Below are 15,791 nucleotides of genomic sequence, written 5' to 3'. Positions count from 1 at the left end.
TATGATTCACTCACTTGCACAACAAACACCACCTGTCATTATCACATTATTTCACTCTAAGGTAGCAGCAGCAGCAGCAGCAGCGGCAAAGAGCATTTATAAGAAGAGACGATGCAATGGTGAGCGCTGGATCTGTGCAGACAGTGTGTACAGTGAACTCTGATCAGGAGCACACGTTCCTGAAGTTATCCTGAGACTCTGAAGAGCAGAAAAGATGGTTGATCCCACAGGTAAGTGCTTTTATTTCCTCTTTAACTGTTTGAAATCACCTAATACACACACTTTTTTGCTGATTAAAACTTGCAGTAGTGCAATGTGGACTGACTATGGTTATTGTGATCTTAATGTGAAGCTGATGTGGTGCTCTCGCCTGTGGAGACCAGCCTGTACAACAACGTCCAGGCTCTTCTCAAAGAGATGAGGAGCCAGAGTTCTTCACAGAAAGGTAACTACAGCTGAGGCTCTTAGAGGGTCAGTGTGCTACATTCAGAACGTTATTATAGCAGCAAATGTAAAGATGTGGCTGCACCAGAGAAAAAGTCACACTCTGTGTGTTGTGATCAAAGTTTCTAGCTTTGCGCATTTAGTCCTTCCCAGGCAAGCTCAGGAACGACGCTCTTGGAGATTAGAGTATAGGACCTTCACATAACCTGGATGAAGTTAATACAGATTTTAAAACGCTTGAAGATCCACTCATTACTAAAAGTGTGTGTCGTATAAAAACTAAAGTGATGGTCAAAGTTGTCACAGTGAAATTTAAGGTGTGCTGATGGATTCACGTCATCAACTCATGCATTGAGTAACATTACAAGTTAACGTTCCACCTTAAAAGTTGCCGGCAGTCGGCCCAGTGAATGAAGTTATTTTTTCTCAGACTCCAGCTGCTGTGAGAGGCAGCAAAACATCCTTTCATTTTATAGTTACAGTTTACTAATAAAACTCTCCACAGTATGAACAGTGGTTACATGAGCCTCAAAACCAGACACAACTCAGCCCTGAGCAGAGTGACCGTCCTCTACTGACCAATCAGACTGCAGTGTTCACAGCTCCACCTTTTAGTACCAGATCTGTGTGCTAGGTACCCCAACAGAGGGGGGACCAAACATGGGGACGCTAAGGAACGCTTCTGTTGGTACCATCCACAACTTTTCACTGTGGAAACGGGAAAAAAATTTAACTGAACTGTACCATGCTGATCGGTGTAAATGGGGCTATACTGGGCACCCTGACCATCGTAACAACCATCTAATGTTAATCTCAAAAAGTGAATTCTCAGCAGTGGACTACATGCCCCAAGATAGACAGCTAAGTGAATATAGTCAAATAAAGACGCAAACTGCTGTCTGTCTGCAGGAGTGCACAGATGGAGCCTTCAGAAGAAGCTGGAGGACGATCCGTCCTGCAGCGTCTCACTGATCAGAGTTCTGGTCAAAGAGCTGGACAAGAAACTGAAGAGAGTCAGCAAGGTTCGTTCCCTCAACTCTGCTTTCAGATTTTAAAGTCGAATTTAAAGTTCCATGTAGATTTCCAAACACTTGTTTCTGTCTTTAAAGACAAAGATTTTTATTTATTTAATTTTTTTTAGTTGTTGAAAAAGAATGTTAAAGCTCATCAATGTAACTTTGTTTGTTGACTGAAACAGATTCACAAACCACAATCCTACACGCATGTCATTCCGATGCTTCACACTCTCTACTATGCAGTTATTCAGGTAAGACACACCTGCGTGACTGCAGCTGATACTATCATAGTGTTCAGAAGAAGTCCGTAACAACCGTTTACACTTATAAATACATGCAGCTGGAAAGACAAAAACAGTTTGCATCGTTAGTCATGTTTTCGGTCTTAAGGTTTTGTTACGTCTGTATTACCTTTCCAGTCAGGTGTGATGATTCCCAGCAGCCTCTACCAGACAGTGTACGAGTGTTTGATGAAGCTGCTGATATTACCATCGCCTTACTCTGCTGTGGCCCTGCGCACGCTGAGGAGCATCAAGATGGAAATGAACACACCAGGTGTCCATCAATGCACACGTCTGTACAGTATGATGCTGTAAAAGAAAGACTACCTAACAAATTGATCCCTCCTTCAACAGGCTCCTTGTATCAGAAGAGAGTCACTGCAGAGCAGAATCTGAACAACAATCATTTCACCTGGCAGGAAAAGTGGGTATAGCCTCTGAATGACAATCAGCTTGTATTAAAATGCTTCAGAGTTTAAAACACTTAATAAGGTACTTTATTAACTGCTGATTTCCTCCAGGGTGTTTGTGCTCGCTGACCCAGCTGTGTTTTCGGCTCCACTGGAGGCAGCAGTGAGAAAACACTTGGAGGCGTCAAACTTTCTCAGGGACACGACAACCATGGAGATCAGTGTGGTGCTGCGTGTGCTGCAGGCCGGGCTGGGGACGAGCTGCCACAGCTCCAGACTGGCTCAGGCTCTGGAGGTAGGTCTGTTAAGATTAGGGTGGCAACTGTGTGAGATTTTCACAGGACCATACCATCTCGGAAAATATTACTGTTTAGAGTGACCATATTTTGATTTCCAAAAAAGAGGACACTCGGCCCAGCCACGAGATAGCCTACTTAAATGATACTCACAGTTTGCCTTATCATTTTAATATATTTAAAATTTACATGTATGGATAGAAAATTCAGTTATATTACAAAATAATATCTCTCAAAGACAGAAATTCAGATAGGCCCCTATAGATAGGGGACACATACACACACTAGAGTGTGGCTACCCGATCCGAGCCCGATGGGTCCCGACGGTAGGCCTACCCGACGGGTCGGGCCGGGTTCAGTCAAAAATGTATAAATTGTATTCGGGCTCGGGTCGGATTCGGTCAGCTTTCAGTGAAAATGTAGTGTAAAAATAAATAAAATCCTATTGTCTGTCCTGTTTATTACTTGGGGACTGTTATTTACGTGACACCACCTGAACACAACACACACACAGTTTGTTTCTACCTCTCCCCTCGCTGGAAGCCTCGGACCTCCTGCTCCCGTCTCAAACACGGAGGTCTAACTCTCCGCAGAGCACCCACGGTGCACGCCCGGCCTGTTAAATAGCCTGTAACCATAACAACTGTGTGACACAAACTCAGTGCTTTAGTAATTAAATAATGTCGGGCTCGGTTCGGTTTCGGACATAACAAAACAGAATGACTGTCGGGTTCGGACAGAAATATGCAGCTCGTGCCGCACTCTAACACACACACGCACACACACACAAGGAAAACCGGACATTACATTCAATTTATAAAAACCCCCGGACGCCCCGGACAGGACGTGAAAAGTGGACATGTCCGGGCAAAAGAGGACGTTTGGTCAGCCTATTACTGTTTGTGGTATCACCTTATACAGTATTACCTAATATTATCAGGGACAACAGGGACCCTTAAAGGAAAACAGACGTTTTTTTTGGGTTGAACAAACGTGTGAAAGTTTATGAAGTTTTGTGTAAAAAGTCTGATAGGCATTCATGGAGGAAGGAGATGGGCATGTGCAGATGAGATTTTTCGTCCAGTTGCATTTTTTTTCAATACCACAGATGAGCAAATATACACAGTGTGATACCAATTTTCATACTATGGTTTTCACAGTTTACAGATGCAGCCCTAATGAAGCTGTCTTGGACAAGTAACATTTTTAGACACGGTAGCGTTGTTGGTCTTTGGGTGGTCATGCCAGTCAGTCAACTGGTTGATCAGTCAGCACTTTGGTCAGGTCTAAAATATCTCAACAACTGTTGGACAAACTGCCGTTAAACTTTAGTACGTCAGCCCAGGAAAACGTCATCCCTGCACTTTATTAGCAAACGCTAGCATGCTAAACTAAGATGGTGAACATATAACTGCTGTACATTAGCGTGTTAGCACTGTCACTGTGAGCACATTGCCATGCTAGTGTTAGCATTTAGCTCAAAGCACTGACTCTTAGGGTGCGTTCACACCTGCCTCACTCAAGTTCATTTGCCCCCTCGGTGCAGTTTGTTTGGACAGGTGTGAACACAGCAATCACACTCAGGTGTGCACCAAAACAACCAGACTGAGACCTTCTTGAAGAGGTGGTCTCAGTCCGTTTACAAACGAACTCTGGTGCGGTTCGTTTGTAGTGAGAAGGTGTTCCGACCTAGATGTGAAGCAACTGCAGTCACATGACACATTGTTTGGGTTAAACATGAGCATGTTACAGTCCTGGAGGATTATTAATGTGCACCTCCTCCTGTACTGCCTTAATATGCACATTCAGCACATCCAATGCATCAAAACATTGTTTTCTAGTTGGAGCCGCGCCTCGTTTTCAAACTGTATGGTTTGACTAAAATGAACAATGACAGCAATATAGTCCACGATGAGCAGCGCTAAAATCAACCTGCGTAGTTGTCCCTCCATTGTGACATTAGAAAGTGTCACATTTATCTTGCAAGTGTACTCTTCTTCAACGTTTGCTTTACTTCCTGGATTTTTCCCACATGGAAATTCTGACCAATCAAGAGCAGCTTTCTCACACAAGGCATTTGATCTGGTCCTCTTGTAAATGCTGCCGTGAGAACACGAACCAACTCTAGGCAATTATACAACTTTGGAACATGAGTCCCTGATTCAGACCAAAGGAGACCACTCTAGGGCTGAAAGCACCTTTGGTCGTGCTGATAAATGCTTGCATGGGGCAAGTTTATACCTCACTTTACTATATCAATAAGTTGTCAGTATTTGTTGTTGTTTATCAGACTGTGTGTCTTTTGTGTGTTTCAGGCTTTAGAGAAACATACGGTAGAGAAATATTTCCAGGAAGTGGTCTCAGCTGTGGAGAAGAGTATGAAGCACGGTGCAGGTGGTCGTACAATCTATCTGAACAAACTAAGATACATATACGGAGACATCCTGACTGCCTCTAAAGGTGTGTGTACTGCACTCTGCTGCTGTAGCACAGATTGGTATTAGCAGAGACTGTGACAGGACTGCCGCGTCATCTTTATCTTGTTGTCTTAGGAAGAACAACGCTGGATCACGGTTCTGTGTGTAGCAATGCAATGCCCTTTCCAGAGATCAACTTCCTGTTATGGAGCGACGAGGATGATCTATGTGAGTCAACCAGACAAACCACCACTGCCACTGCTTTATAATTCTGTCAAGGTGCTGCAGTAAAAATGTACACTGATGTATCTGTCCAAAAGGGGACCTGCTGGCAGACTTCGCCCAGTGCTCCCACTCTAACTCAGCCAGTGTTGATGAAGATGAGAAGGGCAAAAGAGACAGCGGGATAGAGAGAGATATAAAGGAGAGCGACCCCGACGACACACTGCGGTCTTTGGCCACAAAGCCCGGGTCAGTAATCAAACGGAGAAATGCCTTTAAGTCCATGAAGCCAGCAGATAGACTGAGCCTTATGCAGGAGAAGATAGATGTGTTTCCTGGAAGCTCTGCTGTCGTAAAAGAAGACAGGAGGCGTCACACGGCACATGTGGTGGTGATGGGCGATGACCGTGTGCTGGGACGACTCGCCAGGACTTATCACTCGATTCGGTGAGCAGCTGGTTTGTTGTGAATATCTTCTTCCAGATAGTGTTACAGCAAAGTGGTGTATGATCCTCAACCTTTTTCTGCATTTGCATTGTGTGTATGTAAATGTGAGCAAGTGCACTTAACTCTCCTTTAAAGAAACCGTATGTAAAGCCTCCTGCAGACTGTACGATTTAAGCAGTCTCATAACTTTAGTGCAAACTACACTGTGCTACATGGAACTAATAACCCTGGGTAAGACATCAAGTTTGATGTATGCAGACTAACATGGAGGACTCCTTGGACAAGGGCCTGCTCTCTATGTAAAAATAAACAGCTCATTCTGAGGTAACAAAAACAAAATGATTCTTATTTCCAGGTGATTAAAAACTAAAGAAAACATATGTTTTATATTATATTCCCTGTCTGAATCTTACACACTGGACCTTTAATGTTCTCCATGTATTTCCCAGCAGAGAACGAGAGTCAAAACACCTTCTCCTGACGAGGAAACTGAAGCTACAGTTGTACTACGTCCCGTTCTCTAATGTGGAGTCGTTGCTCAGTTCACCTGTGAGTCACGCTGAGTCGCTCAAAGCGACACAGACAGACTGGTATTTTGTTGAAGACTCACAGGACAGCCCGTGTCAGAATGGATGCAGATTGTCTCTGGCCTCCACGTTGGGAAGAGTGGATCCATGGTACAACAGCAACATCAACAGTCTGGGAGCTACAATCTCCAAACTGGCTGAAATGGTAACCATTGAGTCTACAGACATCCATCTGTGAGGCTTCATTTGGCACAACGGTGTTTTGAGCTAATGCTAAATAGCATGCTAACATGCTCACAACAACAATGCTAGCATGTTGGAGGTACAATGTTTACTATGTTCACCATCTAAGTTTAGTGCTTTAGCATGCTAACATTTGCTAGCATTAGCGCTTAAGGTTTGTTCTGGCCTTAGACTGTGTATAGTAATTTGACGTAGCCACCGTGACGTCACCGATTGGTTTGTAGACCTCCATTCTGAAGTCTCAAGTTCGGCAATTTGGCCATCACCATCTTGGATTTTTAGATCCAGAAATGACCATAATTGGACGAGAGGGTGGGGCTAACCCAAAGACTAGCTGCTAGCCTGGTTATTACAATGCATTTAGAGCTATGGGTAACTGGGGTCCATGTCATTGGTTCGACAGCCCATTGGTTCGACATCCCATTGGTCCAACTGTCCGCGGTGCTGAACGGCTCGCGGCGGGCGTATGGTGCGTCACGACCGGCTCTGGGTCAGCTGGAAAAGGCTTGAGGCGGAGCAGGCTCACGGCTTATGTGTTTGTCACTTTCTTTTTCATTTTAACCCACACCATGATCTTTTCCTGACCCTAACCAAGTGGTTTTGTACCTAAACCTAACCAGACCTTAACCACAGGGCATCATGATGATTTCAGAACGGACTTCGGAACAATGGGTTTAATATGGTCAGAACAATGGGTTTAATATGGTTGGAACAATGGGATGTCGAACCAATGGGCTGTCGGACCAAAACTGTGATACTAATGCTAATGCTCCAATGGGCAGTTCCCGGGTAACTGTGATACTAATGCTAATGCTAATTTTCTCCAGCAAAAAACAGGCTGAAAACCATTAAAACAAAATGCACTTTCCTGGCAACCAAAACCTTAAAAATTATGAACTGAAAACTGAAATTGCGACAGCTACAGCTACGCCTATACTATACGCCACACCCTTTTTTAATGGAAAACTTTAAACCTTAATCACATTTAAACCAGTGAGTTATATAAAATGTAATTGTGTAATTGTGTAAAGTGTAATTGTCATGAACGGGGAAATTAGCCAAAAGGACCAAAACCATTTTTTGTACCAGGGTGTGAACATGTTTATTTCTGGTGTAAAGTTGGGCATTTTAACATTGGAGGTCTATGGGGACTGACTCACTCTTGGAGCATCAAGTGGCCATCAGAGGAACTGCAGTTTTTGCACTTCGGCTTTGGCTCATTTTTCACTTTGGTTTCACTTTTCCGTTTGATTCAGACCAAACACGAGGCAAATTTTTTATCATGTTACTCGCGTGATTAGTGCCACCGGGGTGCCAGCTGTGCTAAAGGTTGTGCTAGCTAACAAGGGAAGGCAGTTAACGCTAACGTAAGTGCTAACTTGGTTCATAGAAAAGTATTAGCAATATCTGGAATTAAGTATTTTCAGAACATACCATGTATTCCTAAAAAAAATTCAAACGGTGCTTACATCAAGACAGCCAGTCAAGCGGTAGCCACAAACAAACTGCGAGGCTACACTGGCAATTAATGTGAATATGTCGTGTATCGTGGGGCTGCACCATAAACAAGTAGAGCTTCAAATACAGCAGCAGCAGAGAGTGTGTTCATCTGAAACCTTCCTCATTGTGTGATGTCTCTCTACTGCAGCACTCTGATCACAGCGAGCCACCAGAGCAAAGCCTCCCTCTGCTGGACACTCTGTGTTACTACCTCCGCTGTGGGATGCAGCCCGTTAACCTGCCGCTCTATTCTGTGAAGGTACAGTGAGTGATATTCAAATTTACACATATGCAAATGTGGAAGACAGAGCAAGGTTGGGTTTTCATATGTCAACAGGAGCACAGGAACATTATCACATGAGAAGAAGAACATTTTGTCAAAGACATATTAGAGTTTATAAATTTATATTGTGGTGTGCTGCTGTTTTTACATAAAGCTGCTCTGATCAATGATTCTTTATATTAACAATTGATTACATGGCTGTGTGTTCGGTAAAAATGATCACTTGCAATGTTGAACCACAGAGAATTATCACCCAGCTTCTCTTAATTGTACGAAGGTTTTTACCCTCTTTTAGCTCACTTCACTTCACTGAACACTGTTTATACTATATTTGTCCTGCACTGAACAGCACACAGAAAAAGTCAGTAACAAACTGGTGAAAAAAGTTGAGCAGTGAGCTGCTAAAGATACAGATATTTTTCTTTGGTGGAGACCAAAACCAGAGCTAAGGACCCTGACACACAAAGCTGACACTTGGCCGTCGGTCATTTTTGTGGTGTGTCCCACAACGTTGACACAAGTCAGCCCTTGTTGGCTTTTTTTTTCAGCTGATTCAGCATATTGAATCTGCATTGGAGCCGGCGGAGCTCATCAGTGAATGACATCACTCTGATTGGCGGCTCTACTCAGTGCACAAGAAGAGAAACAGAAGTGAGGAAAGTAAACAAACAGCTAAAGTCAAGAGGGAGTGAGAACAAAACAAACTTGTTATACATGGTCATATCATTTTCTGGCCATTGCGCTCTTTAACAGAAACAGTTTGTAACTGTTTGTGTTATTGTTCGCTAGTTAAAAGGGGGCGGCTGTAGCTCGGGAGGTAGAGCAGGTCATCCCTCTATCAGAAGATCAGCAATTCGATCCCACACTTGTTCCACTGGTGTGTGAGGGTGTTACAGCTGCGTAGCCGCCCTGTGAATGTGACTCGTAGTGTAAAAAGCGCTTTGAATTGTCAGAACACTAGAAAGGCGTCGTCCAAGTCCAAATATAATTTCTTCTTTCGACATCAGCTTGTGTTGTCACTATGCTACATGGCTAACTAGCATCTTGAATCCGTCCTGTTGGTGGTCTGTTTTCCCTTTTTGAATGACGAATACAAACTACTGCCACCTGCTGGTATGGAGAGTTACCCCAGCAGGAGCAGAACGTACGTGCTGGTTGGACGTTGACTCTAGTCTTTGTGCTGGGTTCAAGTGCAACTTTTAGGCTGGGACAGGGGCACTTGTTCTTTGATGTCAGTTGTGTGTGTGTGGGTCTAAACAGGGGAGGAAAACTAAACCAGCTGATGCTAGTGTTGTCAGTGGTTTCTTGCTGCTCGTGTACTTCCTGGTTTGACTGACTCCAGTCTGTGTTTAGATGACGCGCTCCAGCTGCGGCGTGAGTTCGGTGGTGGAGGACGTGTTTGTGTCTCACCTGGACGCAGACATCCCTGAGTTCAGACACCTGAAAGAGAAGTTCACAAGTAGGTTTTCTGAGTTTCCTTCTGTGTGTGTGTGTGTGTGTGTGTGTGTGTGTGTGTGTGTACTGCTATGACATTACAGTCAGATAAAATGAGGTGTTGTCTTTGACAGAGGAGCCCTCTGCACGCCGAAAGAAGTCGACAGTGGAACTCTTTGCCGCAGTCATGTCAGTCAGTTATTCAAAGGTACCGTCGTTATTATTAATGTTTATAATATTAGCATCAGCAGCAGGATGTGAGCTGACGATTATTTCATCAACAGATGTCTTTGAGCAAAAGAAAAGTCAAAATGGGAGAGGCGCCCATGACATGTGGCGTGATGATTACATCAGAGCCGGCAGCTTTAACATCAGGTGAACTTTTTGTTTTTATATTTAACTGACAGATTTATGTCAGTTTGAAAAATGTGATGAATAATCTTTGTCACTTTGTGTAGGCGAGGATCACCTCACTGTCAGGTTTGACAGTCTGAACCCAGGATACAACACAGTAAGAAGATATTTAGATGATTAAAAGTACTTTTATTTAAAGTAATATTGTAACTGAAGCTTAAATGCAGGTTGTTCATCTTTCTAAACTTTAGACGATCCAAACCCAGAACATCAGCATCAGGACGATGGAGCATCGAATGCTCTCCGTGTGTCTGGACAAGGACTCCCGCAGGACCTACACTGATGTTCTCAGGTCATTTCAGTTTCACATTTTCAGTCCACTTTATATATATATATATATTTTATTGATTTTAATTTTCAGAATGCAAAAGGAAACAGAAAAACAAAACAGGACAACAGAAAGAAAAACAAACAAACAAACAAGCACGACAGCACCTGAATCACAAATCATAGCAAAATGGCAACATCGACAATATACATCACAGAACAAGCACAGCACAAAAGGAAAATTTACTCCATTCCTGTGTTAGGTCACAAGTTTTCAAGGAAAAGGGGGTTGATGAGAAGACACATTCTTAAAATAAAATTACAAAGAAAAAAAAAAAAAAAAGAAGGGAATAACTATCAATCTGAATTCATTCTGAAAGTTAATCCACCCCTCGTTTTCCAAAAACGTGCCATAAAAGGGCATTTCCATATTAAGTGAAAATAAGTTCCCAACTCTTTCTTACATTTTTTACACATGGGAGATATATTGGAGTTGCATTTATTGAGAAACTGGGGTGTACGTTGTAGCCTGTGAAATATTCGGTATTGGCTCTCATTTAACCGATTACATAAGAATATTGTACTTGAATATCTTCGACCACTCCCCCTGGCTAGATTGGATTCCTAGGTCCTTCTCCCATGTACTAATAATTTTATCAATGTTATATTTGTCAAAGCACTGTAGCTCCTGATACAAAATGGAAATAAACTTTTTTGTAATATTTGGAATGAGAAGAAGGTCATCAAGAGTGCTCCTAACGTACTTATCGTCAGGAAACTTGCAGGCAGAGAATATAAAATGTCTGATCTGTAAATATGCAAAAAAGGATGTGAAGAATATTCCATATTTAATCTGAAGTTGCTGAAAAGACATAATTGTTTCTGCTTCAAACAGGTCTCCGATTGTTTTAATACCTTTTGTAAACCACTCTTCAAAAACCCCTTTCCCTTGTACAGGTAAAAAGAAATTATTGTTAGTATTTGGTTGAAGAAGGGATGATGAAAAGTTTTGATGATCAGTCATTTTAGAGATATCATACCATGTTTTTAATGTATTGCTTACAATTACATTTTTTTTTAATATTTGATGGGAGCTGGACATTACCTGACAGATAGCTTAATAAGGAATGGGGGTGGCAACACCAGGAGTCAATATGGGATTTTTTGGTTTCTAAAAAGTTATGTATCCAATTATAAATTGTTTGAGCATGGCAAACCCACTTATAATAAAGAAGACTTGGTAGGGCTATCCCCCCTCTGTTTATAGGAAGTTGCAATGTTTTAATTTTCACTCTGGCTTTCCTCCCCTGCCATAAATATCTGGAAATTGACTTTTCTGTGTCCTGAACTGCGTTTTTTGTAATATAGAGAGGAAGCATTTGCAAGTCCACTTTAAAGGAACACTCCACCCAAAACATGACCATTTGTATATCTGTTACCCCCCTGTCATTTACAAACTTGCATTTCTCCAGCATTAACGGATGATGCTGCTGCGGTGTGAGTGTCTTTGCTGATTAGCAAACATCCTGGCACTGACTATTTACTGGGATTTACTAGCCCGTCTCTCATGTGGCATTTGAAGATAATCACAGGCCCAGCCGTTCTCTGCTTTCAGTGTCTGACACTAACATTTTCGTCACGTCTCGTCTCATCAACGAAAATGAAACCTGAATTTCATCCTAGATTTTATTATCAAGATCTATTTTTAGCTCGTCATCATCTTGTTTTTGTCATGTTGATGAAACATTTTCGTCATAGTTTTTCTTCAACTAAATTATCACTGCTTGCGGTCCATTCAGAACAGACCCACGACCCACTTTGGGACCGCAAACCACCAGTTGGGAACCACAACTTGAAGGTGTGATTTAATGTGACGTAACGCTCTTTACAGGATTGAGATTTCTCCGTGCTTGGATCCAGGCTGCAGCATCCGGTCCAGGTTCAGTGTCAGTCAGGAGCGAGAGCCGCTGATCAGCAAGTATCTGGACAAAGTGCTGTCGCTGCCCATCAACACCTTCACTGGAGTGACGGCCTGAGAGACGTGAGCCGTCCACGCCATGTGTACAGATGATGCTGCATCAACACCAGATGATGTGTCACAAACCTGTGTGTATAAATGTTATAAATGACACAGAGGGTTAAAATAAAGTATTAACAACATTTTTTCTGTTGTATATAACAATATGCTTTTGTTATTATAACGTTAGACCCTTAAAATACTTTAACATGGTAACTATTTTTAATATAAGAACAGCACACATGCCTAACTGCTGCATGAATTTGCTGAGCTGGTCAGAGACACATTTACTGTCACAAGTCCTCTGTTTGCAGCAGGGGAACAAATGAATATGTAACATGACCTCATGTGTGTTGAATTTGGAAATTTTGTTAATAAACTGACCTTAAACTGAATTAGTTTCTACTGCTGTGAAAGAATTATTCAGTCAATCAATCTTTATTTGTATAACATCTTCACACAGGTAAGTGTGTAGTAAAAAATAAAAATAAATAAAAATTTGTGACCAATGCATCCAGAACTGTAAATATTATGAAAATGTAGATTTAAAATCTCTAATAACAGTAATAGGTGTGAAAAAACAAGACAGATTAAACAGACAAAGATGAATAAAAATGATGACGATAAAATACAATAAAAGATTTAAAGGCTATAATGATAATATAAAGTTAGATAAAAAATCAAATAAATAATAAAATAAAAATTACAATAAAATAGAATAATAGATTGAAAAGTTTTAATAATAATGATAGTTAAATTAAAGCTATAGATAAAATAGATAAAAAATATGAAACGAATAAAATGATGACAATAAAATACAAAAATAATAATAAAATGGTTAAATGAAAGCTAGACTAAAAAGAAGATACAATAGATTAAAAACAAAAATGAATAAAATTGATAACAGTAAAATACAATACATTTAAAAGCTATAATGATAAAAAAAAGATAATAAAATAATTAGATAAAAGCCAGACTGAACAAGACACAACAGAAATAAAATACAAAACAAAAAAGAATTTTAATGATAACAATAAAATACAATAGATTTAACAGCTATAATAATAATAATCAAAAATGATATGAAATGAAACATATTAATATGAAATAAAATAGATAATAATAATGAAATAGTTAGAAAAATGTTAGACTAAAAAGTAGATACAATAGATTAAAAATACAAATAAATAAAAATGATAATAAAATACAATAAATGATGATAACAATAATCATAATACAAAGTAATAAATATAATAAAAGCTGTAATAAAAGTCAGATAAAATAGATTAAAACAAAAATAAATAAATAATCTCAATAACATGGATAAAAAAGTAATATTAATAAATAAAATAAATAGATAAAATAAAGGGAAATTTTAAAACATAAATACAAAACAAAAGTGAATAAAATACTGTCAATAATGTGTATTAACTGTTTTATTTGAAAGCCTGGCTGAATATTTTTCTCTTTTATGTGCATGCTTTTTTCTCTCACACCTGAAACAGCAGCACATTACAAGTATCTGTAAGTGACCAGTGTTCAGTTTATATAACATTATTTCATCAGATTAAGGATCAATTGATCAGTTGAACTTTATTGATCAACTTGTTGACACTGTTTGGGTGGAGTGATGCTGTGTGTTGTGCACAGAGGCATCCACACCGACAGGGGGCGCTGCAGTCCTTGGTAACACCCCTCCAGGTGAGCTCTCAGTCACCGCAGAGTGAGTTCACCTTTCAGACGGTAACAGGTGTAACAGGTGTCATCTTCACTAAACTCTAAACTCACCAAACTGTGGATTTAACGCGGGACATCAGCTTTAAAATGACCGGGACAGGAGTTTAAAGAAGCTCGTGGGGGCCGGAAGTGAAAAAGGTAAATGTTTAACGTCACTTTTTATTTCCTTATCTCGCTACTTTTACTGTGACGTGGACTGAAACACGTCTACAGCCTGTTATCGTGCAGGAACAGGTGCATCCAGCTGCACAGGTGAAACTACCGACAGCTGGGCCTGGTTTTATCTCAGTGTGTCTGAAAAAGAAATGTAAAGTAGATTTATTACTCAGGACGCGAACACTGAACACGTTTGACATGTGTACTCGATTTATTTATTAATTTATTTTACCACCGTAACAGCTGTATGCTCATGTGTAAATCACCTACAGGTTATGAAACATTAATACTAGTAGAATAAAATGAATTTATCCTTTAAATTAAGATAAGACACTCCAGGTGAAACCGTTTGTTTCTTGCACTTTGCATCCACAACATGTCTTCTGTCAGACTAGTAAGAAGAAAGCCTCCAAAAACACACATTCAGTTTATTTTAATTAATATTTCTCTTCTGTAAATGTGTGTGAAACATCCGTATTTAATTAGACAATGCCTCATTTGTATATTTAAACATTAGGAAGGAACTTTGGGTATATATTCAAAACCAGCTCCCTTTACATGCTGTAAAAACATACATGCATTCAATATTTTTTCCCACATATTTCATGCTGCATCACAAGCTGGGAAAAGAGCACTGCAAATACACTCAATGCACTGAACAAAAAGCACCATGTTCTCACCACTGTCACATCATTCAGAGACGTCATCACCTCTGACAGCTCTGTGTGTGTCGTACTGATGTTAGTCCAGTGTACAGAGTGATTAATGATAAGCTGCTCCACCTTTAAAGAGTTCATACAGCTGTGTTCAGACAATGGGAGGACATGTAGGTAGAGACTGTGTAGTGCAGCTCAGTAGATCAGTCTCTGTTAGAGCTGCAGACTGTTGGAGCTCAGTATCAAGTGAGATCAGATGATGTCGTGGCTAAAATCAACCGATCATGTTCCCATCACACATGAGCTCAAACACTTGATCTAACATTATGAAATCTTGTTATTACTTTATGTTTTTGGTTGTATTGTTGTTGCTGTTGTTATTGTTGTGATGACTTGATGTTGTGTTATGAATATGTTCTATTTTGTAGTTGTGTCTTGTTTCCTGTCCAGGGACTACAGATGGAAATTAGCTTATAGCTAACTCTGCCGCAGCCAAGTAGCTGTGCACTGTCCCTGCTGAATAAGTAAAATAAAATAAAATGAAATAAAAACATGATATTTCAAAAAACTAGCCTTCAAGAAATAATCAATTTAACCCACTGTAACCTGAGGAACCTGGCTCGATATCTTCTAGAAACATGGGAAGAAGGTAATGAGCAACATAAGAAGAAATGACCCCCCAAAAATTGCAAGAAATTAGCAGAAAGAGAAAATTGCGTTTAAAAAAAGTGTTAGCTCAGAAGGCTAACTTGTCTTGTTTACTATATTACATTAACATCACTGTCACCCTGAACGTCCCGCTGAACGCTGTTCAAAAGAACTGGAAGTTCAGTGAAGTGTTGATCAATAGTAGAGCTGCAATGATTAGTCACTCGAAAGAAAATGATTAAATTGATTAAAGGGAAATTTCGGTTTATTTCAACCTGTCTCCTATCGTCCTAAATTTGTTTCAAGTGACTAGTGACATTAAAATAATAGTTAGCATGTTAGCCGTTAGCCTAGATACAGCCGGGGCGCATAGTAG

The 15,791-nt window shown here is 40.4% G+C and overlaps 1 protein-coding gene across 1 annotated transcript; it reads left to right on the top strand.

Annotated features, from left to right (window-relative positions):
- Positions 1-214: 214 nt before the first annotated feature.
- Positions 215-12,504, top strand: pik3r6b (phosphoinositide-3-kinase, regulatory subunit 6b). Its single transcript, XM_050068985.1, has 20 exons — positions 215-230; positions 353-445; positions 1,354-1,457; positions 1,643-1,711; positions 1,880-2,015; positions 2,096-2,165; positions 2,263-2,446; positions 4,763-4,907; positions 5,000-5,092; positions 5,185-5,533; positions 5,986-6,082; positions 6,146-6,265; positions 6,528-6,548; positions 7,979-8,062; positions 9,440-9,568; positions 9,678-9,728; positions 9,805-9,895; positions 9,979-10,031; positions 10,126-10,226; positions 12,093-12,504. Exons 1-20 carry the CDS (start codon positions 215-217, stop codon positions 12,235-12,237), a joined length of 2,151 nt encoding a protein of 716 aa, XP_049924942.1. The 3' UTR covers positions 12,238-12,504.
- Positions 12,505-15,791: the final 3,287 nt, after the last annotated feature.

The sequence above is a fragment of the Epinephelus moara genome, chromosome 18, assembly GCF_006386435.1.
Source record: "Epinephelus moara isolate mb chromosome 18, YSFRI_EMoa_1.0, whole genome shotgun sequence".
NCBI classification, from domain to species: domain Eukaryota; kingdom Metazoa; phylum Chordata; class Actinopteri; order Perciformes; family Serranidae; genus Epinephelus; species Epinephelus moara.
The sequence above is the reverse complement of the archived record's forward strand: the minus strand, read 5'-3'. Positions and strand labels throughout refer to the sequence as shown.